The sequence below is a fragment of the Pleuronectes platessa genome, chromosome 2, assembly GCF_947347685.1.
Source record: "Pleuronectes platessa chromosome 2, fPlePla1.1, whole genome shotgun sequence".
Taxonomy (NCBI): domain Eukaryota; kingdom Metazoa; phylum Chordata; class Actinopteri; order Pleuronectiformes; family Pleuronectidae; genus Pleuronectes; species Pleuronectes platessa.
In genome coordinates this window covers 30,470,478-30,493,553 of record NC_070627.1, presented here as the reverse complement: position 1 = coordinate 30,493,553, position 23,076 = coordinate 30,470,478, and the positions used below count along the sequence as shown (strand labels likewise).

General features: G+C 39.2%; 1 protein-coding gene across 1 annotated transcript in view; it reads right to left on the bottom strand.

The window, feature by feature from the left end:
- Positions 1 to 23,076, bottom strand: part of cntn2 (contactin 2) — a 46,833-nt gene that overhangs the window by 3,821 nt on the left and 19,936 nt on the right. Inside the window, exons 7-22 of the mRNA XM_053442407.1 lie at positions 22,100 to 22,202; positions 21,700 to 21,881; positions 21,433 to 21,569; positions 20,574 to 20,703; positions 17,177 to 17,327; positions 15,554 to 15,681; positions 14,521 to 14,696; positions 13,281 to 13,401; positions 12,444 to 12,602; positions 11,869 to 12,018; positions 9,527 to 9,597; positions 6,682 to 6,916; positions 4,961 to 5,076; positions 4,481 to 4,667; positions 1,185 to 1,297; positions 30 to 198 (exon numbers count right to left, since the gene is read on the bottom strand). Coding sequence (XP_053298382.1) covers positions 30 to 198; positions 1,185 to 1,297; positions 4,481 to 4,667; positions 4,961 to 5,076; positions 6,682 to 6,916; positions 9,527 to 9,597; positions 11,869 to 12,018; positions 12,444 to 12,602; positions 13,281 to 13,401; positions 14,521 to 14,696; positions 15,554 to 15,681; positions 17,177 to 17,327; positions 20,574 to 20,703; positions 21,433 to 21,569; positions 21,700 to 21,881; positions 22,100 to 22,202 — 2,328 coding nt within the window. The remainder of the gene's footprint in view (positions 1 to 29; positions 199 to 1,184; positions 1,298 to 4,480; positions 4,668 to 4,960; positions 5,077 to 6,681; positions 6,917 to 9,526; positions 9,598 to 11,868; positions 12,019 to 12,443; positions 12,603 to 13,280; positions 13,402 to 14,520; positions 14,697 to 15,553; positions 15,682 to 17,176; positions 17,328 to 20,573; positions 20,704 to 21,432; positions 21,570 to 21,699; positions 21,882 to 22,099; positions 22,203 to 23,076) is intronic.

Sequence of the window (23,076 nt, the reverse complement as noted above, 5' to 3'; positions counted from 1 at the left end):
GCTCTGGAGTGTGTTTCTTAGTTTCTCACCTGAGTCTCTGGACACAATGATCTCATGTGCTGGCCCATCCCCGCCCTCTCCCCAGGACCGAATCTCCAGCACAACATAACCATTGTCTTTTGGCAGCGGCAGACTCACTGATGATTTCGCTTTGTTGAAAACTTTCAGCGCTGTCTGGCCCTCATGTTTGTACAGGACCTGACATTACAATACATAATCATATACACATAATTAAAAAAGGGGGGGGGGGGGGGGGGGACATATATACATAAATACGCATGCACGCATGCACGCATGCACGCACGCACGCACGCACACGCACACACGCACACACACACACACACACACACTGAAATCAAAGGACTGTTGTTGCGGCACTTATCTTCTGATGGTCATCTTTTCCTCATGCATAAGCAGATTTAAGGCTTATAAACATGATCTTTGATTTTGTTCCGCAACATTTTTACTGCTTCTCATATCTCACATAAAAGGAGATTAAAGTGCTAGTACCAATCAAACCCAGTAACCTGCAAATAATTATGTAATTGTAATCTAGCCTAAAAAAATGATCGAGCCAGCTGAAAACATTATAGGCCTCACCTTAAATGGTTCATGCAGTTATATTTGTCCATACATTAAACACAAAATGATATTTTCAGTAGTTTGGCCAAGTCAAAAGCCATCATATGAATGCTGCAAGTCAATGTTTATTCTTTCAAATTTCTGAATGTAAGATAAAAAAAATGTAAAGTCTTTGTTAAGGTTTTACATTGTCCTGCAGGGCATATACTTTAACCTTATAACATGTTTGGTTTAGGTGTTCAGTGCCAGTCAAGCTTGCATTGTCTTATCCCCTCTGTTTTGCTCCCAGACTTTATACAATCTGTCAGATTTCAGTGTTTTGCTCCAGTGTTATTACTTTATGGAGTACAGATTAAAATAAGTCAAGTCTCACAGCGTTCAAGACCAAGTAAAGGCTCATCGCCAACCAGCCTCTTCAGGACTGTGTGGATGTGGTTTCAAATATGTTACCTGCATTTAAACAAACTGTGGCAGCTTTTACATAAAATCCAATTAATAATGGAAGAAGTACACTATGAAGTCATCACTCTTCTAACCTGAGTACAGTGCCGGTAATGCAATATGTGTAGATAAAAACAAATACACAGACTTTTGTCACTCACTTTGTAGCCCAGCACAGCGGACTCGTTGTGCATGGCCTTCACATGGTCCCACTGCACCATTACCCATGAGTCATCTGCCTTCCATGAAATGTTGCCTGGAGAACGATTAGGAGCTGAACAAAGACAAGTTATAACAATTTAAATTGGTTGCAGTAAGAAAAATATGGGGAAATAATGCAGAGAGAAAGAGATAGAAAACAATTGGCCTAATTGAGGAACCATTTGTAGAAACACATTTTTATGGTAGAAGTCTTGTGACATTAGTCAGCTGCTTGTCAAATCCTTTTGTGACTTTCATTAGTTTGGATAAACTAAAACTAAGAATAATGTTGACATTCTGTTTAACTCTGCAATTTAGATGAATATGTCATGTTTCTGCTAAATGTCATTGCATGATGGACAGAGGCAAGCAAAACTTCTTAGTTCAGCAGAATAGTGCTGTCAACATGCATCTTGTGTGTGTGCATGGAGATGACTGGCTTGACTTGTAAATTGTCAATTGTCTCCGTGCATGCTGATCTTAGATCATTTATCTAAAATTCACAGTTTCCTTCAGGTAATTAAACTAAAGGGTAGACTCACTGGCTCATGACCAGATAGTAAACAGACAAGACAGGAGCAACCGTACAACGAATGTCACATGTACACTTCTGTTATGGTAGAGCACACAATTGGGGTTTTGCAGGCCAGGTGCATGGGCCTTCACAGTCAACACTGCCAGTGACAAGCAGCCAAGACTTTCTTTTCTAGATCTCAAAAAGCAAGGCTTCAATCTCCAAAAAGTTCTTCTTTCTACACTCTGATGACATTTATATGAATGATCACTTCTGACGTATGGGGTAGGAGGCGTAGCCTTATTATTAGGTTGTAAATGGTGCTGATTTGCTATCCTTGTGCAGTTTCACAGAAATACGCACAGGTGGCATTCATCATGTCAAGAAGGTCATTAAACACTTTTCTGAAGTAAGAATTATTTGCTGAATCTGATTGATCTGAGCTCCCCCTACGAACAATTGTACGCCAAATTTATAGTAAGAAGACAAACATATTTTGCATGAGGCCGAAAGACATGACAAAGAAGACACATGGCACATTTAAATGCATTATAATGTTCCTACACTTCAGAGTTATTGTCAATTATGCAGATGGTAACAAACGCCGCACACTTTGCAGAGACTATGAAACAGTGCAGGTGGTACTTAAATCCATTCACACCTACAAAAAGGGGAATTTCAACATTTCCAACCTTCACACTCAAATGATTTACTGACTAAATAGTGAGCTTGGTAAATGTTTTGTATTTATATAGCGCTTTTCTCTTCTTGATAAAAACTCGAAGCTCTCTATAGTACAGTTTTTTTGCCGTTCACCCACTCACACACACATCATAGGGTGCATCTATTTGCAGCACTTTCGTGTCGAAAGTAATAAGTAATATGCAATATTAATTATATTAATCGTAATGTTGAATGCATTTAGGACCGCAGGCCAAGGAGGTACAAAGTACCATCTGTCATTCCTAGGTACTAAGAAGACCAATTGGCTTTTGCAGCTAAGAGAGATATCCATTTCTGCCATGAGGAGGGGTGGATGAGAAGGGGACTACATTGGTATGACTCATTGGATCATGAGGACAGATGCAGCCTGAGGGGACAACACCCATGACTGGGTGTGTTTGAGCACTATCATTTAGAAAGACCGCCTTTGGTTAGTGCTTTTTTGCTTAAAATTGCGGGTAAGTGGATTTCCAAAGATACCCACAAACATAAGAAACAAGATTTGCTGTGTTTATGGCAGTCTCAAGGTTTGACTTCGGTCCGCACAAATGTCTCACAACCAACAATAGTCTTGTATTTACAGTATTTATCATATCGTTACATTGAAACATTTTATTTAGCCAAGTATTTGCTAAATTGCCTTTCCTGCGCTGTGATTGTTACGCTGGGTTCACACTGGACGCGGTAGCGACGCCGAAGCGCCGCGCATTACTAACAATATCACATACTTCTGCTGTTATCAGCCTGCAGCAAAAACGGCATTTAATAATTTTTTTCAAGCATATACTTACTTGCTGCTCCAACATTAACTGCAACAGCGTCCCAACATGTCTTTTTTAGTGTTGTCTTAATACAACATATGCTGAGAATCATACAACTCAAGTTACTTCTCCATGATTAACTTAATGTCATCCATGTTGAAGAACTTCTCCGCTGTTTGCTCCGTTAAATGTCGGGTGTCGAGGGTAAATTACGTATTCTCTACTCAAGCCTATGTGGAGAATACGTAGCCATCCCCCCCCTCTCTCTCTCTTTTTTATCTTTATCACTGCTTGTGTGGCTGTAGTGGATGGGCAGAGGGGGACATTTAATAATGTGGTTGGTAAAAGTGGTAAAATTAAAACTCCAAGACAACAGAACGTGAATACAAAGTAAGGGATGCATATTTGATCATTTATATCATATAAAATATGTCATCTATATCGTTTTAAATCATTTTTCAGTGTGTTTCCTGTCGCGATACGCTCGCGTCAAGCGGAAAAAATAGACTCGACGCCGAAACGATCGCTTCACGGCGCTAGGCAGCCGCGGCGTGGCGCAGCGCTTCAGCGTCCGGTGTGACCGGCACAAAGGTTTAACATGGGAGTGGATGGGAGCCAGAGGCTTGGCGCTGCGCTTACGCCACGCTTTGGCATCGCTTCCACGTCCGGAGTGAACCCGGCGTTATTTGTCAACCTGCTGAGGGACAAAAGATGCATTTCAGCTACTTGCTAACATTGGTGTCCTTACTTTTAAATGTGTTCGAAACAATTTTTTTATAGGCAGAGCAGTTTTGCGTGGTCACTAACTTACTAATAACAAACATGGAGGAATAATAATAAATTCCTGTGATGCACAGACATGCATTCATTGGACCTGCAATAGTCCTGCATCATTACCAATACAGCACTCTGTGATGAGATGTATCCATTGCTACCAAATGATCTTGCATATTTATCACACCAGGCAAAATAAAGTCAGTGAAATGAGAAATGCAGTTGAGTTTTTTTTTTAACCACACCATACAGGCGATACAGGGAACGAATAAAAGATGACTCAGTGTTATTAAACTGACATGAAAGACAGATAGGTTTGGTCTTACACTTTCAATGTCAGTAGCTTAACACAAAGAGATCATTTCTAAATGAACAGTTTTTTTCCCCTCAAAATTTCTTAAGCACCTCTGGGCTCAAGTTTGCATTTTCCTTAGTTGCTCTGTTCATAATAAACTTTCAACGTGTGTGAATGCCACAGCCATACGTGGTTTCCTGGTGGTGACGGTGGTGCGTGGCGAGGGTGGCCCGGTGCCAGCACTGTTGTATGCCAGTACTGCGACGTGGTATCGGGTGCTGGGTCGAAGTCCAGATACTCTGGCTGTCGTTTCCAATCCTGCTGTTCTCACCCGGTCTGCTGCTGCTTCCCGTTCATGCTGTCGCCAGTACCGGATCTGAGCACAACACAAAAAATAAAAAACCCTTTCCAAAAAAAACTGAAACACTGCACATGAACCTTACACTACACATGAACACCCATCACATTTGTAAATCTCTTTGTAATCACATTAGCAGTTGCACAAAATATGTCAATATTAGTGTGTGTATTCTTATATTATATAAAAACCAGAATTCTCTTTGTAGAATATGTGGGCTGTACATGCTTTTTACACCCACGTTACATGTTACATCTGTTACAATGTGTTGTGATTGCAAAACATCCAGGTGTATTTAAGCAGTACTTCACCTCGTATCCTCTGAGGATGCCATTGGCACTCAGCTGCTGGACAGGCTCCCATGAAACCTGGATGTCAAAGGCGGTCAGTGCTGAAGCATTAATGTTTGATGGTCCCACTGTTGGCTCTGTGTGGAACAAATAAGAGGCCAAGGCATTACAAAATGCAACATACAATAATATATTTACTTTCAGAGTTACAAACTGACAGCCATGTTCATGTCCACATTACTGTCAGTGCAAGTACCGTGGTGGGGCTATTTGATGTTGTGGAGTTCTCTGGTGGTTATATTAAATACTGCAGGTAGACAAAGTTATTTTTCGTGATAACTGGATAGTTAGAATTTCCTGTCTCCTAAATAAACCTCTTTTTATTAAAAAAAATTAAACTCAATGATTTATTTCTGAGTAATAATACGAATTACATTAAACTTTCACTAATAATAATGCTTGATGCATATTTTAGGAACAATTTATACATAAAATAATAACTAAATTACTCTCACCCCACACATTATTGACTGTCTTTGAGTCCTGAGTCATACATTTATCTTCAATGTAGATTAAATATTTCAGTAAAATTTGTGTTTTCTTATGCTTACTCTGGTCACTGTTATAAAATCAATTGTTTAGAATATTTTTTCCATCTAATATAGAATTTCAGAAATAGAAAAATATTTTGTGTCTGTCCCAAGTCAACTCTGTTACCTCCGTAATAAAAATGCATAAAAATGTAGACTTAAAAAAAACAAACAAAGGGAACGAAGGCACAAACCGAGGGTATAGACGTGAGGAAACTTTGTGGTATTTCTTTGATGATGTCCTCAGAATCATTCCACAACCAACCTCAGTGACAGGACGTCAAGTAGAAATATTGACAGATATTGTTGTCAGTGCCCCTGAATTTGCTATAATATGATGCTAATTAGAACAAAGTGTTTGCTTATTTTATTTTCTAGATCAGTAAAGCATGAGACACATGAATTTATTATTCAAGTTCATGAACAAGCTTTAATTAAGATGCATTTGTTTGTATTAAATCATTTTCACATTTAAAAATTGAAATCAATGTTTCAAAGTGAGGCAGGAAATGTTTGATCTTTTAACTGCGCGTGGTCAAGAATATCAACTCTGGTACTTTCATTTTGATCTCCAGCGGCGGCTGGTTAATAAAGGGCGCTGGGGTGCTTGGGCACCGCCCCCTCAAACATCCTAAGACAATAAAGCCTACATAAAAATGTTATTAAACATATACATGTTAACTATAATTTAAATTTATAATAATAGTTTGCTTGTACAATGCACCTGGTAGACTGTGAGCATTTAAAATAAATTGCTTTCAGATTGTATTTAGTTTCTGTCTAAAAACATTAAGTACATGTGAATGAGGGTCCTTAAAGTTTCAGCAACCACGCCACCTGAGGCTGCTCATTAATTGGTTGTTTCAGATTTTCCGTTTTCCATTTTCCGATGTGTTGTCTTCCTAGAAACCAAAAACAGTTTAATGGCTAGTAAAATACCTAATATATCTACTGTATGGTTATGTCAGTTGATGAAGACTGGATTTTGTTTTAAATATTAAACAACCAATATAGTTCAATATAGTAAGAGTCATTTTTATAACACCAGTGATATGAGTAGGTTTGTTTTGTAAAGCAAAAGTTAACAAAGTAGTAGCAGTAGATATTATGTGCAGTTGCAACATGAACCTTGATTGGAATGGTTTACCTTACCTTCCTCTGCAGAATGCACCACTGCAATCTGGCTGAACGGACCTTCTCCTCTGCGGTTATAAGCTTTGATCTTCACCTCGAAGGGACTGTATGGTTTCAGGCTTTCATTGTAGTAAACATAGCGGGATGACTCCACATGAGGAATATGCACCACTGTCCATGATAATACGTCTTTCTTCCTAAATGCCAGGATGTAGCCAAAGCTGTCCCCGTTCTGGTACTCTCTAGCCATAGGCTGGAGGATTCAAGAGAAAAATCATCTTATTATAATTATTATTATTATCTGGTGTTATTTAAATCATTACACACACATACATGCACTAAGAACTTCTCTCTCTGTCCCCCAATATAAATTGTGCTTGTGTGTGTGCATATATTCTTATTCTTATATAATCATATTCTGCAGGTATTTCTGACTCCAGAGCTACAGGATCAAGACGACAACAACATGAACAATTGTAATTATTAGGGCATGAGCAGCAACTGCTGCAATTAAAATTCAAGGAATAATTGTTCTGCTTCCTAGCAATGAAATGCATATTTGGCGGCCTAAAACATGCATAACGTTTGCCGAAACTTTACAAAACTCAGATTCACAAGAAAGGTAAGCTTCAAATGGGTTCGCCGGTGTTTATGTACCGACTTCTGCTCTTCTCATCTTTCCTAATTTTGCTACTATCTTGTCCACTGCAGCTAATTTCCAAACACAGTTCGAAACACTGTTTTTCACACTCGTAAATCTCTCTGTCTCTTAGCAAACTGCTTGCTTATTCAGTAACTTAGCTTTAGCAACTAATGATGGCATTTCTTTCTCCCTCTTACTCCTATGCCTCCTTTAATGATAACACCATCAATTTATAGCCTGATAAATTACAAGAAAGCTCTCCCAAGTGCCAGAACATCCTATTATTCATTATCAATAGAGGAAAATAAGTACAATCCCAGGTTCCTCTTCAGCCCTGTAACCAGGCTGCCAGAGAGTCAAAGCTCTACGCATCCATCTGTCCCTCTAACTCTGAGCAGTAGTGATTTCATAAACTGCTCAACAGACAAAATTCGTAAACATCAGAAAAAAAATAAACAGAGAGTATCTGAGCCAGCTATGCAGCAAAATCACCTCTCTCTTTAGGTGAGTTACAGGTAACTTTACGCGATGTGTGATATCCAGTATATCCTTGCTCCTCCCCAATTTTCGGTTCAGGAGGCAGACACCATCTCTACATTACTTTTTGATAAGGCCTTTAGTTAGGGCTGGATCAGGTCAGTTCTTAACCATCCCTCAGTTATGCTGCTGTGGGCCTAGACTGCCAGGGGAACACCCATCATGCCCTCAGCATTTTTCTCTCTCTCTATCTCTCTGCCCCCCCAATTTATTTAATTTACTACATAAAATGTTGTTAAACTAAATTTGTGTTTTTTCCCTCCCATAGTCTCTCTCTCTCTCGTGGTCTGCTGGTATCCCTGACCCCAGAGCTACAGGATACAGATGACAACATCAATTATATTATTTAACATCATCACCATTATTATTGTTATATGGCATCTATATTATCACACTTATTGTGATTATAAAAACTTTGGGACAGAGATTAATTATGATTGTTGGTAAATTTGGCAAATGTATCATGCCCAGATGTATAAAAAGTTAAACGTTTTGGTGAATCATACACATGGTACATCAGATCGACTTCAAATTGTGTAAGTGCAATTTAAGCACCTTGATAATAAAAGGTAGTCTCCTGAGTTTTTGTCAGAGGGCGTGTCCTTTGTGTGGCTTTGAATTTAAATGTTTCACTGTGAAACAGGGAGTTCTTGCAACTTCAGTGTAGAATATCCAATCAGCACCAACTTCACATGTTAAACAAGAGTCATTCTTGCAAACATCTATATGACAAAATGCAGTAATGGTGCCCCCTACTGGCAACAAGAAATTACATGTTTTATAATGTGATGTACTCCTCCAAGCAGGTTGACCACATCCATCTGAAATATGGTCAGAGGACCCTGTAGACGTGGTCGATGAGAGGTTCAGATTTTTGTGAGTTTTAGTTGAACCCTGTTGTAGTGGTTGCAGAAAGCAAATGTTTAGTATCTATAACTGGTGACATTTTTAGGGGGATAAACATGCTCGAAAAGTAATAAAACTCCTCAAATAAGTTGGAAATTACGAAAATTTACTTAAATAGCAACCCCTACAAAATTATAATGAATCAGCCTCTGCGGCATGTTTAACCAAAATGTATAAAAATCTGTAGATATATGTATAAAGTGTCCTGGAACCATATGGGGCGGCTGTGGCTGAGGGGTAGAGTGGTCGTCCTCCAACCTGAAGGTCGGCAGTTCGATCCCAAGTCTGACCCATTTGAATGCCGAAGTGTCCTTGGGCAAGATGCTGAACCCTGAATGGCCCTTAATAGAATAACTAAGTGCTGCGAATAGATGAACTGTATGTGTGTGTTAATGGGTGAATGTAGAACTGTACTGTAAAGCGCTTTGAGTGGTCATAAAGACTTGAAAAGCGCTATATAAATACAAAGCCATTTACCATATCCTAAATTAAACAGCAAGTTGGCGAGGTTGATTGTAATCTACAGTTTTTGCTTTTCGCAGACATTCTACTTTAATTTACCTCCTCCTACAGAATAATAATGTATGCTTCAATTTGGTTTGTGCAAAAAAATAACACTTGACATTGAAATGTTGTGCTTATTGGAAAAAAAAATTCAACAGCATGCCCTAGATTAGGCACTGGTGTGAACTGATACTGAACATTATGATGCTGTAATGCTGTATCCTGTGCATGCACATGTGCAATGTAGAACACACACAGGCACAATCCACTCACCGTCCAGGTAACAATGACTTCATTGTGGTCTCCTCCTCCTCCTGCAAGTCCACTTGGGGCCACTGTTGGAGCTTAGGGCCAAATACACAAAATTATCACGAGTGTCCTTTATCCTTGTTGCCATTTCTTGATTACATTAAAACTATTGCAATGTCTATATGTTATGTTCTCCTTCGTGGCTGCCTTCTTCCCCAAATTTTGTGTCTGTCTATCTCGCCCCCCCTGGCTCAGCACACCTGCAGAGCATCAGAGTGCAATCAACCTTCCTCACCATTCTCATACAGTTTCTCTAAGCAAATCCCTATTGTTGATAATTAATTTGCTGGTCTCAGAGTCTGTCTCCATCTCCAACTGACGAGGAGTGGAACACACAGTGTATAGTCGGCTATTTAACCATAACTATAATGGCCACCTGAAAATGTATAAATAAATTAATACATTTAAACAGTATATGGGAAGGTGCCTGTCCGAAAACATATGAAAGTTGTATAAATATGTTAATTTAATTAATTCCTCTGAGCGTGAAAACATCATCGAGTTAGGTCAAAGCTCGGCCAGCAAGTAAGACTTGAGAGAGATGCAGAGACAGTGGGTCCAATGGCGCAGAAAAGAGTATTAGAGTTTGCTTGCTTTCTGAACAGGTCGAGAAAGACCAGAAATTAACAGCGACATCTTTGGAGCAGATCTCTAGATCAATCAAATTTCTCGGACATGAGGGAGTTCCACTGTGGGGACAGGACAATCAGGATTTTGTGGCAGCTAATGATGGAGCGGACATATGAGATGCCAAGGGCATTAAAGTCGCTTGATTTAATATACAACTCGATGTGCACACAATTAAAAATTTAATATTAAAATATTTGGTTCATGCAATCCAGACAGTAATTGTGTGTGAGGTGAGCGAGCACGCATTTTTGAACGGCTGATGGTACGACCGATTTAAGCCTATCCGAACAGTTGTTCTGCAGTCTCCAATACGTGGACAAAAACTTGTATTATTTTTCTCACGTTATACAGTGCTCCTGACACCACTGCAGATACCTTTTCTTCTTGCATCAGAGAGATCTTTATGTGTCTGGACCTGCCCATGGATTGCCTTCAATGCTTTTGTTTTGATGGCGCAAGCAACATGTTGGTCCGTTTTGCAGGTGTCCAGGCAAAACTGACACCTGCAAACCATGTGCTGGATTTGATCCTACAAGAGGTTGCAAAGGACATTACAGATGCAATAAATTTTGTGATAGGGGAATCGTCAAAGCGCAAGTAACTGTTCAAAGCGCAAGTAACTGTTCAGGCTTGGATAAGATTGGTGCCCATCACACGACTTTACTGCACATCCATCAAATCATTTTGGACTGGTTGGACATTGAGCGTTTGATCAAAATCTTCGTGCAGCACATAGCGGAATGGAAGACCACCTTCTGCACCATTAAATAAAGGTTATCGATAATGTGGGTTATTGATGTATGGTTATGGCTGGTAGCAAACGGAAGTAACCTTCCAATATCCATAAATAGTAGGTGAATGGACCTTGTACCTGTTAAATGATAAAGCATTGTTAAAAGAGAAACAAAACAATTGAATGTGATTGTCAGGTGTTTCTTGTTGCTGATTCATTGTTGTTGTTGATAAAAAAGATAAAAGTAGATTTAAATTAATTTTGTTGCATCTAAAACAACGAAAATCTAACTGAACTCGATAATCTGGTAGACTTTGTTATTGATGCGCAGTTGTTGATTGTGTAAAACATTAGGGGATGTCGACCTATATAGTCTGCGGTTTTGTTACTGTACTGATATATTAGGGAATGTTGACCTACTTTTAATATTTAATATTAAAGATTTTTCTGGTCACTTACATCTTGCATTGCTTGGTTCATTTTGAAGAGATTTCATATTTCCTTTGATTATTGTAACATACTTACTTGTAACATGAGTAAGCCTATTGCCAATGGTATCATTATTATTAATGATAATAATAATACCATTATCCCACTCAGATGGATCAGTTGGATTACAATAAGTACAATCACAATGACTGCAACACTAAATCAAGTTATACCTAAATTGCCCGCTGAGCTCCACAGACGGTATTTTACCAGAAACATTTATTGTAATTTGTATCTACACTTGATGTAATGAAAGAGTGGCATTATAGAAAAATCCCTAACAGGCATCAGAAAAAACCTGCAACTCTATTGTTTATGCCTTTTCAAGAATTTAAATCATCCGGCTGAAATCAAGGAGAAAATTAGGTTAAAGATGAAGAATCCACCAGTTACTTTTTCAACTGGTTTTTAAAGAGTTTGTGCAGCCTTCTGGACAGGACTTGTGGCCTCTGACCTGCTTGCTGTGTGCGAATAATCTGGGATGGCACACTGGGCTCTCCACTTCCCAGGATATTGCTGGCGATGACCTGAAATTCATAATCCATCCAGGGCATCAGTCCAATCATACGAGCTGATTCTGCGTTCCCCTCGATGTTTACTGGCTCTATACCGGGAAGAGTTAAAACATATGAATAATCAAAATTCTATTCATAATCTGTAAAATGTCAAACATAATGACAAATGTCCTTCACGAAATAACAAATACCACAAATTGTGTCAGTCAAAATCTTGTGTATGTTTTTATTGCTTTTGTCAAATAAAATGATGTGTATGATTGGAAGTTATCGTTGGTTAAAGTTTTGTTATTTTTAGACTTTCAGCGCTGTCTGGCCCTCATGTTTGTACAGGACCTAAAATTACAATACATAATCATATACACATAATTAAAGGGGGGAGACAGACAGACACACAGACACACACACACACACACACACACACACACACACACACACACACACACACACACACACACACACACACACACACACACACACACACACACACACACACACACACACACACACACACCTGTCCTCATGTTCTTCCACTGTGATGACAATGATGATTGGCCCATGATGATATATTTGCCAATGGGACTGTGATTATCGTAGCCACGACTCCACCTCAGCTCCACCGATGTCTCAGCAACATTCTTCACTAGTAAACCTCCAGGAGGTCCTGGGGGTCCTTGAAACAAGCAGAGGAAAGGGAGTTAGCAAAATTAGTCAACATTTTGTGTTAATGGTAATATAGTGCAGTACAGTTTTCAGTACACTTATCAAACAGCTGTATTTAAAATTTACGTAAACAGTAAAATCTGAAAATGTGATCTGTCACGTCTAACTGTTCCTGATGATGGTTTTGAGTTAAGACTGCCTTAAAACTCAACAACCGCTCTGTCCTCTTTGGCTAACTCTACCTTAACTCTGTGCTGTATTGCTGAAGTGGAAAACCTGGAAATTTACCCTTTGTATAAATGGAAACTATTAAACTGCTATGATTTTAACTTGACCACATTTGACATCATGAACTTGATAGGAGGATTTAAATGATTTGAAATTATCTTTTGCCTTTAATGCTATTAATCTACTGCTCCTGAATGCCTGACTTGTTCTTGTGGCAGTAATAACACTGCCATGTGATACCTGTTTCCGGTTTCAAAATCCTAATTACTACATAATTTAAATAAAATGATGGTTTAACTACAACTATAATTAACTATACTAGAATAGTATATTGTATGAACTATACTAATGTTTTTAATCATTGTGCTGCAGGTCTGTATGACTGAACTGGACTGTGATAAAGGTTTCTCTTTCCATATTTCTATAGTTATGATATGACATAAAAATGAACTCCTCTTACCTCGTACCACTAGTTTAGCCGAGGCTAAGGCGCTGTCCACCACAGTCTGAGCTGTACAGGTGTATAACCCTGCTTGACTCAGCTGAGTGTTCACAATCAACAGATCCCCAATGTTTTCTTTCTGAAAGAGTACAAGTAGAGGGATTAGTTGACCAACCAACACTGACAATCAGGAGTATACCTTTCAATTATTTCACCAGAATGGATCAAATTAGCTGCAGCAGAACTTTACCGTGCTGACCATAGACAAAGAAAATCAGGACATGAACAATTAATCTGGTTCAGGAGCTAATTTCTCCCTGACCCTGTGGATAGGAAACATGAAATATCGCTTGCATATAGTGTAATGCTGTGAGCATTTTGTCTTTCTATTTAGAAAAGAGAAAGACCTCAGTTTTCTATGTTGGTATTAGAAATAAGCCACTGACTAATTTTACCTCTTAATATACAGTCTCATTTTTTCTAACAACACCCCAAAGCTGAGGGTCAAGGTTGGACGATATCTGCTGTTTGATATTTTGAAACATGGATGGAGCTAATGAGCAGCAGCTTCATTTATAGAACAGTGCTTAAGATTCAAACTAAAGTCGAAAAAGGCCTGCCAAAAAACTATTTCCAATGTATAAATCTGTGTGCATGCACACCCGAATGCAATATTCCCTTTATAACACAATCCACCTGGAAATGTGCATTCGTCTTATTTTCCACTCTCTACACAACCTCATTCAACAATGAATGTTCAATGCAAAGCACCTCATGAATATTAGATGAGAAGAAGCACAACCAATTTGTCACAGAATGTGAGTGAAGCTGAGGTAAAGAACGACAGATTTGATGACCACAGTAGTTATATACCTAATTAAAGAAATTAACAAAGTGTTAATGTTTTGTTGCTGCGTTAATGCAGCAAGTAAGAGTGAGAAGAGGATAGTGCCAATTGTGTGAAGTAAAAAAATGAATCCAATTTAAAGGTTGAGGCAAAAAAACAATCATATGTTTAGACAATTCTGCCGATTACTTGACACCTTAACAAATTGATCAAGTTAATCATTGATATCCTGACCTTTGAAAGTTTGTACGCACATTCTCCTGTCAAGTTTGTTTTTATAGATCCCAAGTACTGTCAGCAGTAAATGGGGTCTAAAAGGGTGGGTATGCTACAGATATAAATGAGGCCCCAGATCTCATAGACTAAATTATCCATGGTGAAAACAGCCATATTATCCACTACAGGACTTACCCCGTCCACCCGGTGGAATGGTCCGGCAGTGTTCTCCACATCCAGCAGGACCCCGTTAAGGGCCCAGGTGAAAGTCAGATCCATGGTTGGGTCGTGGGAAGCATGACACTGCAGGGTCACATTCTCCCCCTGATTGATGTCAGCGTTGGAAGGAGCCAGCGTGATCTTTGTAGCATCTGCAAAAGGAGAACTGGCTCAGATGAAAGCTAGCAGCTTTCTTAAGATACAAAAAAAACTGCTCTTTGCTTGCTGTTGTATGAGTGGATCAATACTACTCTTTGTAGTACTAAAACTAGATTAACCTTGCCCAGTGCAAACACTGACATGGTAGGGAAAAAGATAGCCCATCTCGCTCTAAATCAGAGTTCAAACTTACCAGTGCCTTTAAATCTCCCTAATCAAAGTGCTGTATCTATTGTTTAATCCATAAAATTTGAAGAATGTAAAGTCTTAACAGTTACAGAGCATAACTCCTACAACCAAAAACAACATATTTAAAATTGTAAAGAACAGACTGGCATGAACTTTACTCTTGGCAAATGTCTAATTGTTCCTTTGTTACAGTAACAGTCCTATAAAATCTTACTTTGCATTACATTACATGTCATTTAGCTGACGCTTTTATCCAAAGCGACTTACATTTTTAGAACACTCAGCATTTATGAGGGGCCATTTTTTTAGGGGTTCAGTATCTTGCCATGGACACTTAGGCATGCAGATGGGATAGATTGGGATTCGAACCGGCAACCTTCTTGTTGCAGAGCACCCGCTCTATCCCCTTGGCCACGCTCTCCCTTGCAGGCACTAGTTTAGAATAATAAGCCTAACAATGTGTTAATTGTCAGCCTTATTCCAGCTAACCTTGACTTGTTGGGGTCTTCTGGCTGATGAAACATTCCAAAGAAAATCAGCTCCTTTGACATATGATGCATGACATTTCAGTAACATCAGGTGTATACTATATATATATATATATAGGGATTTTTATTGTTATCTGGTTCCAATTTTTGTGCCAGAATGTGTGTGTGTGTACCTCTGACAGACAGGTGACCAGTGCTGTTGGCTTTGCCCAGATAGTTTTCAGCGAAACAGGTGTATTTCCCTTCATCTGCTCTGCTGATGTTGTGGATCCACAAGATTCCATCTGAAGTTACTGTGACTCTGAGAACACACAAGAGTACACACAGTGAAGAGAACCTGTAGTTAGCTGATTACCGTACTGCAACCCACTTAGTGCATGCTTGTGGATGGACAAAATATAATACACAATGACTTTCAGGTAATAAAAACAAATAAAATTTCCAAACTGTGACATAATATAATCAGTGTTCTTGAAAAAACATGAAAACTTTTCAATTCAAAGAGACAAAAAGTGAGTATTTATATCTCCTGCTTTTATGTCCACCCTTCGTATACCTGTATGATTTACCTTCATGCGAAAGAGCATTGACCAAGTGAGGTTATGACGCTCACTTTGAAATATACCCCTGCATTATGATGTACATCCATTCAAGCTGTATCCTACAGCCTACTAATTCTACTCAACTTTAACATGGTTAATGCTAAAGGTTAATTTCCATTTCCCACCTACTTAATCAAGCTGATGTGCAGATTTTCAGAAATAGGTTGATTGCTCTACCATTTACCTGCTGAAATAATTATCATCTGCTCATCTCAAAACTATACTTTAAGGTAAATTATGTTTATTTACTGTTTATTAGTTTTATTCTTGAATAGTGATTCCTAAAGTTAATTCTGGGGATGCGTCAAAGTTTCATGACAGAGCTCTATATAACATATATACATATAGATACTCTATATATAAAAGTTTGTGCTGTGTCATATTTAAACTACACAATATTAACAGTCGGACACAGCCTTATCATATCCAGCAATGTTTTGAAGTTATACTCTATATGCCAGTGTTTCCCAAAGTTTTTACAATCCTTCTGACATTCAAACTCCAGCTACGTACCCCCCCCTTTTTTTTTCTCTCTGCCACCGCTGCCATCCCCGGTCCTGGAACACGGACTTTGACAAGACTAGACATGCACAAAATGTTGACAACTCTATGCTCATTATGTTGCATAGACGCGATGATGAGTCAATGATGGTTGACTCTAATGGTTTATTTCCGACATAAAAACAACTTTTGTGTAAGTTTACACAGCTTTAGTTTGACAGCTGTCTTACCTTGACACAGCTCAATTCTAAGGGTAAACTTACACAAAGGTTGCTTTTATGTCGGAATAAAACCATGAGAATGACTGTACAGTCAACCATCATGTCTATGTAACATCATGAGCACAGAGTTGTCAACATTTTGTGCATGTCTAGTCTTGTGTTATACTGAGGGCGCACAAAATGTCAGGACTCAGTGTAAAAGTGACCAGAGCGATCCGGATACATGATACGACACCGTAACCATCTGCTTCACAATGCATGATTTTGAGCTTTAACCAGCTGTAGGATATAACGTTGACATGAGTCATTATGAGACTATGCTCTGTAATAAGGGACCGAGAATATGAATAGAATATTCAATTAGAAACTGATGTAAACATCATCACATAAATAATTTCTATTCAGAATAAGGTAAATAAAATGAATATTTCTTTCTATGTACACAAAGTCAGTGACCCAGTTACTGTATTACCTGCTGCTGTTGGTGAGTAGCTCTGTGCCACGGCTCCAGAACAGACTAGGCTTTGGGGCAGCTCGAGGGCGACACTCGATCAACACCTGTCCTCCTCTGGCTGCTGGAATAAGCCTTCGTACTGGATTTAATCTGAAGTCTGGGGCCTGAACTGGATGAATAAAGTTCGAGAGCAACACAGCACAGGGAGTTGAAAAGAAGATGATTGATGGAAGAGACCGGAAGGGAAGACAGACAGAGGTCAGGATGGAGTTGGATTAAAGGGATAGTTTACCGGAAATTTTTCTATTCACTCATTACATGCTAACCACTAAGAGTCTCAGTGGTAAACAGAGTTTCAGCCGAAGTGACCTCTTCTTCAGATGGGCATTCGATAAAATTTTCTTAATCGATCGTCGGGAGACTTTATGATCGATTTTCGATTAATCATTAATTTTTTATATTAAAATTCACTATTTATAGGCTATATTAAAATGCAGTGAAAATAGAAAAAACACAGCGCGTTTCCTCATTGAGATCTTTATTACAAGATGAACAACTCTTTTGTCAGTTAAACGGCTCCGTTCACTGGTTACACTTGAAAATATGGGCTGCTGTACTCTTAAGCCCCTCGATGAGAGAGCCGCTTCCGACGGAGAGGGCAGCAGCTAGCTGCTGAGAGCTAGCTGGATTTGACAGTTCTCGACCTCTCAGTCCGGTTGTTGTCATGTACTCACTCCCGGAACCCCTCACCCAGACCCGGGTCTGTCCGGGTTCTCTTTCCCGTGGACTGAGGGACTGTGTGGGGACATGAAGCCGAGCAGCGGAGAATAGCTACGGGCTGCTTCCTCCAGCTGCTAACATCCACACTTTGCTGCTTTCCAGGCAACTCAGATATTCCAACTCTTGCCACATGACGAAATCCAGTTTTTTCGTTGAATAAAAAAATAATAATATCATCGACGAAACTCTTAATGATCAATAATCGATCGTCGATTAATTATGCCCATCCCTACTTCAGACGTAGGAAAAACAAAAGAAAAAATAAACAACATGCAACCATTCTGCTTGTGTGGTGACATCCAAGTGTCTGCAAGCCCCGACATTCATTTTCGACTGTGTTTTAAGCGTAAAAAACAACACCCGTAAGGTGAACTCAAAACACTTCACCAACCCCTCCATCAGCATAGTGGTGAGTAGATAATAAGTGCATTTTCCATTTTTCTGTGAAACTATCCTTTTAACGATGATGGAGGAAATAAGTTATTGAAAGACAGAATGTTGTTAATTTGACATCATAAAATGTGACTTGTGAAAATGTGAAACAATTCCTTAAAACTCTCCTACGATATCCCTAAAAGGCAAGCAAGATAGTTTTTTCTCTTAGATGTTGTAAAATGCCTTAATGACTCCCAACACATTTGCATGACAAAAAAACGATATTACTTTTTGACCTTGCACCTAAGAGTAATGGAGATATTAAAAATCACAGGAAAAGAAAAAAACTGTTTTTTCCACAGAAGAAATAAATGATGAGAAAGAAATCCATAATTTTTAAATACAAATGCTTGCCTTTTATGGCGTCCATACTTAACTGACATACAAGGTCTAATAGTTCATATTTTTACTAGGTATAACTGGAGGTTTTTAATTGTATGTGTCGCTGGAAACTGAGAAAAAAAACTTAAAATAAAACTGTTTAAAATATGCAGCATGTTGTTCTTTAAGAAGAGAACTACAGTGGAGGAAATAATTATTTGATCCCTCGCTGATTTTGTAAGTTTGTCCATTCACAAAGACACAAACAGTCTATAATTTTAATGGTAGGTTTATTACAATAGTGAGAGATGGAATATCAAAAGGAAAATCCAGGAAATCACTTTAAATAAAATATATAAACAGACTTGCATTTTATCGAGTGAAATAAGTATTTGATCCCCTGCCAACCATCAACAATTCTGGCTCCCACAGACTGGTTAAATACTCCTACTCCTTAGATACACTGAAAAAAACATGTTACCTGCAGCAAAGACACCTGTGTGTCAATCAGTCACCAATCACCTGTATAAAAGACACCTGTACATGCATTCATCAGTCAGACTCCAAACTCTCCACCATGGGCAAGACCAAAGAGTTGTCTAAGGACATCAGGGACAAGATTGTAGACCTGCACAAGGCTGGATTGGGCTACAAGACCATAGGCAAGAAGCTGGGTGAGAAGGAGACAACTGTTGGTGCGATCGTTCGAAAATGGAAGACGCACAAAACAACCATCAATCGTCCTCGTTCTGGGGCTCCTTGCAAAATCTCACCTCGTGGGGTATCACTGATGATGAGGAAGGTGAGAAATGATCCAAGAACTACACGCGAGGAGCTTGCTAATGATCTCAAGGCAGCTGGGACCACAGTCACCAAGAAAACCATTGGGAACACACTACGCCGCAATGGATTAAGATCCTGCAGTGCCCGCAAGGTCCCCCTGCTCAAGAATGCACATGTACAGGCCCGTCTGAAGTTCGTCAATGATCACCTGAATGATTCAGAGAAGTCTTGGGAGCAAGTGCTGTGGTCAGATGAAACCAAAATTGAGCTCTTTGGCATCAACTCGACTCGCCGTGTTTGGAGGAGGAAAAATACTGACTATGACCCCAAGAACACCATCCCCACCGTCAAGTATGGAGGTGGAAGCATTATGCTTTGGGGGTGTTTCTCTGCTAAGGGGACAGGACGACTTCACCGCATTGATGGAAAGATGGAAGGGGCCATGTACCGTAAAATCCTGAGTGACAACCTTCTTCCCTCCGCCAGAGCACTGAAAATGGGTCGTGGATGGGTCTTCCAGCAGGACAATGACCCAAAACATACGGCCAAGGCAACAAAGGAGTGGCTCAAAAGGAAACACATTAAGGTCATGGAGTGGCCAAGTCAGTCTCCGGACCTTAATCCCATCGAAAATCTGTGGAGGGAGCTGAAGCTTCGAGTTGCGAAGCGACAGCCTCGAAACCTTAAGGATTTGGAGATGATTTGCAAAGAGGAGTGGACCAAGATTCCTCTTGATACGTGCACAAACCTGGTAATTAACTACAAGAAACGTCTGACCTCTGTGCTTGCCAACAAGGGTTTTGCCACCAAGTACTAAGCCATTTATTGGCAGGGGATCAAATACTTATTTCACTCGATAAAATGCAAGTCTGTTTATATATTTTATTTAAAGTGATTTCCTGGATTTTCCTTTTGATATTCCATCTCTCACTATTGTAATAAACCTACCATTAAAATTATAGACTGTTTGTGTCTTTGTGAATGGGCAAACTTACAAAATCAGCGAGGGATCAAATAATTATTTCCTCCACTGTATATTAAATACATTGATACAGTCCCAGACAATGACAAGTGGCACTATTGAGCCTCCTCCTACCCTGGACTCTGAGCTCAGCAGTGGAGTAGATGGTGCCATGCTTGTTTTCCGCCACACACTGGTACATCCCAGAATCCTCCAGGGCCAGGTTACTAATCTTGAGACGAGCTCCATTCACCTCCACTCTGTCCTGTTGGGGTCAACAGGGGAGGTGGAAAAAGACAAAAGCAAATATAGGGCGTTGGGTGAAGTAAAAGGATGTCTGAAATGTAAAATGAAGCATATTTACACTGTATATGTACACCCAGTAAACGCTAAATAAGTCAAGAAAAACCACAACAGTGTTAGTTGTATTAAGCCTGCTAAAAAGTTGCCTTGTCTTCATTATCCTTCCAGATGTCACTCGGAGATGCAATAATAATAATAATAATAATGATAACATCTAAACATATTTAAGGTCCATACAAATTATGGTGGAGTCATAATTTTGTCGTCTTATACAAGCCTCCTTTGAAGCAACCACTAGCAAGTACTGAGAAACCACTGAGACATTACAGCAGATCACAGTTTATCCTAGAGACAGAAAAGAAAAAAATAGTTTTTTTCTGATTCTGAATATGATCTCTTGTTTATTTTCATGTAATCATTTCCCTGTAACAATGTGATAAAGTGTATATTTTGATCAGAAATGGCAAAAACTTTACTTTCTTACCTTTCCTGAGTTTAATTAAACACCTAACATAAAATAAATGCATTTTCTCTGAGTGGAAGTTTCATGTTAAATGGCAATTATAATGTAATGACAAGAACATCAGACAATAATACAGTTTGGTTTACTGACTATTAATGGAGGTGGAGGAAGATTATGGAGAGGACTAAGAAATGGTAGTTATTGGAATTGTTGGTCTGCATGTGTTACCTGCGTGCTGAGTGGCTGTCCATTGCGTAGCCAGTGTATAGAGGGTCGTGGTTTACCAGCAGCAACACAACTCCAATGCAGCTCTGAACTGATCTCCACCTCTGAGTCACTCATCACCTGCAACCACTCTGGCTGAGCTGGCGGGTTGGAGAAAAGTAAGGAGAGATATGGAAATCTGGAACTTGTAAAATAAGTGAAATGAGGAAAAACCTCATAAAGCTGATAAAAATTCTTAGCTTCAATATAAACAGCACATCCTTTCCTCACCTTGCACAGTGATGCGTCCCTGGTATGTATCACTTCCTTCTGAGTTGTAAGCTTCACACTCGTAAACACCCTCATCATCGAAGGACAGCTCTGGCAGGATGAGGATGGGACTCTCTGCAGAGGAGCCCGCCTTGAAGGGCATCAGTCCGTCCACCTTCTTCCATCGCAGTTTCGGTAGTGGACTGTTAGAGGTGATATGAAAATTGGAGGTAAAGTAATATTATGTAGTTTAGAAAAGAAACAGCAAAGGGACCCAAGTTGGTTAATCAAAAGAAAGAAAACGATTATGAGACAGAGTTGAGTATAATTTAAAGAGTTTGACGGACCAAATGTTGAACAGAGCACAACTGAGAATAGTTTGCAGACACATCATTGAAAGATTTTCAAGTTGGAAGCTTACTTTCCATAGGCAAAGCACTCTAATTGGGCGGTGTGTCCTGCCAGAGCATAAGTCTCTGCTGGGAAGCGCACTTTAATGCTTGGAGCTGACTTCCTGGGATTGGCTGAAAAAAAAAGTCAATACTGTTATACAATAAATTCTATTCAAATCGCACAGCTATAATCTCATCTAAGAACTGGATAAAGTAGCCCACTACTACTGCTACTATAATGTATATTATATGTACAATTTTAACTGTATGCTGTAAAGTATTGTGGACCCATGCAGCAGGACCGCTCTGTATTTGTCTGCAATTATCCTTGCCTCAATTCTGACCAGTCTCCCCGTTTGCTAGGAAGTGCCTCATAGCTTGTTGCTGCTCAAATGCATGTTTCACTGTAGAGATGTTATTAGCTTACATGAGCAGTGATGTTTGGAGATCTGCCCCATTTGATTGTGTCAAATCAAACAAGAGAATATTTGTCCTCTACTCTCTGAATCCTTAAAATGACAATATGCAGCAGCGTTCGTTTACTAAAAGTGGTTTCTATCTGGTCACTCGAACATCTCTGCAGAAGAGTTCTGAAGATCTTATTGACTGACCATTATGTTCTGGTCACTTCACTAAAACTGCCTTTCTTGCCTGGTTATTCAAAATGGCCGTTATTTGATTTCTTCCATTCAACAATTATTGAGTCCAGCGTGTTCTTGGAAACAACCAAAGTTTTAAAAATGCTTTTATGCCATCACCCTGATCTAATATATAATTTTATCACAGAGGTCAACAGAGAGTTTGCAGGATCTAACAACTTGACATGAAAAGGAATTTGTGGAACCTGATGAAAGTGTGTGTTTTTTTTAACAGTGTTCAATTCAGTTTCTTCAATCTTCAGTCAAGTTCAGGACAAATCTCATGTATTTGAGTGCAACAGCAAAGGGTCTCACAACCTTCATCAATAAGATACATTTTGAATAAAATTCACTTCATTATTATAGAT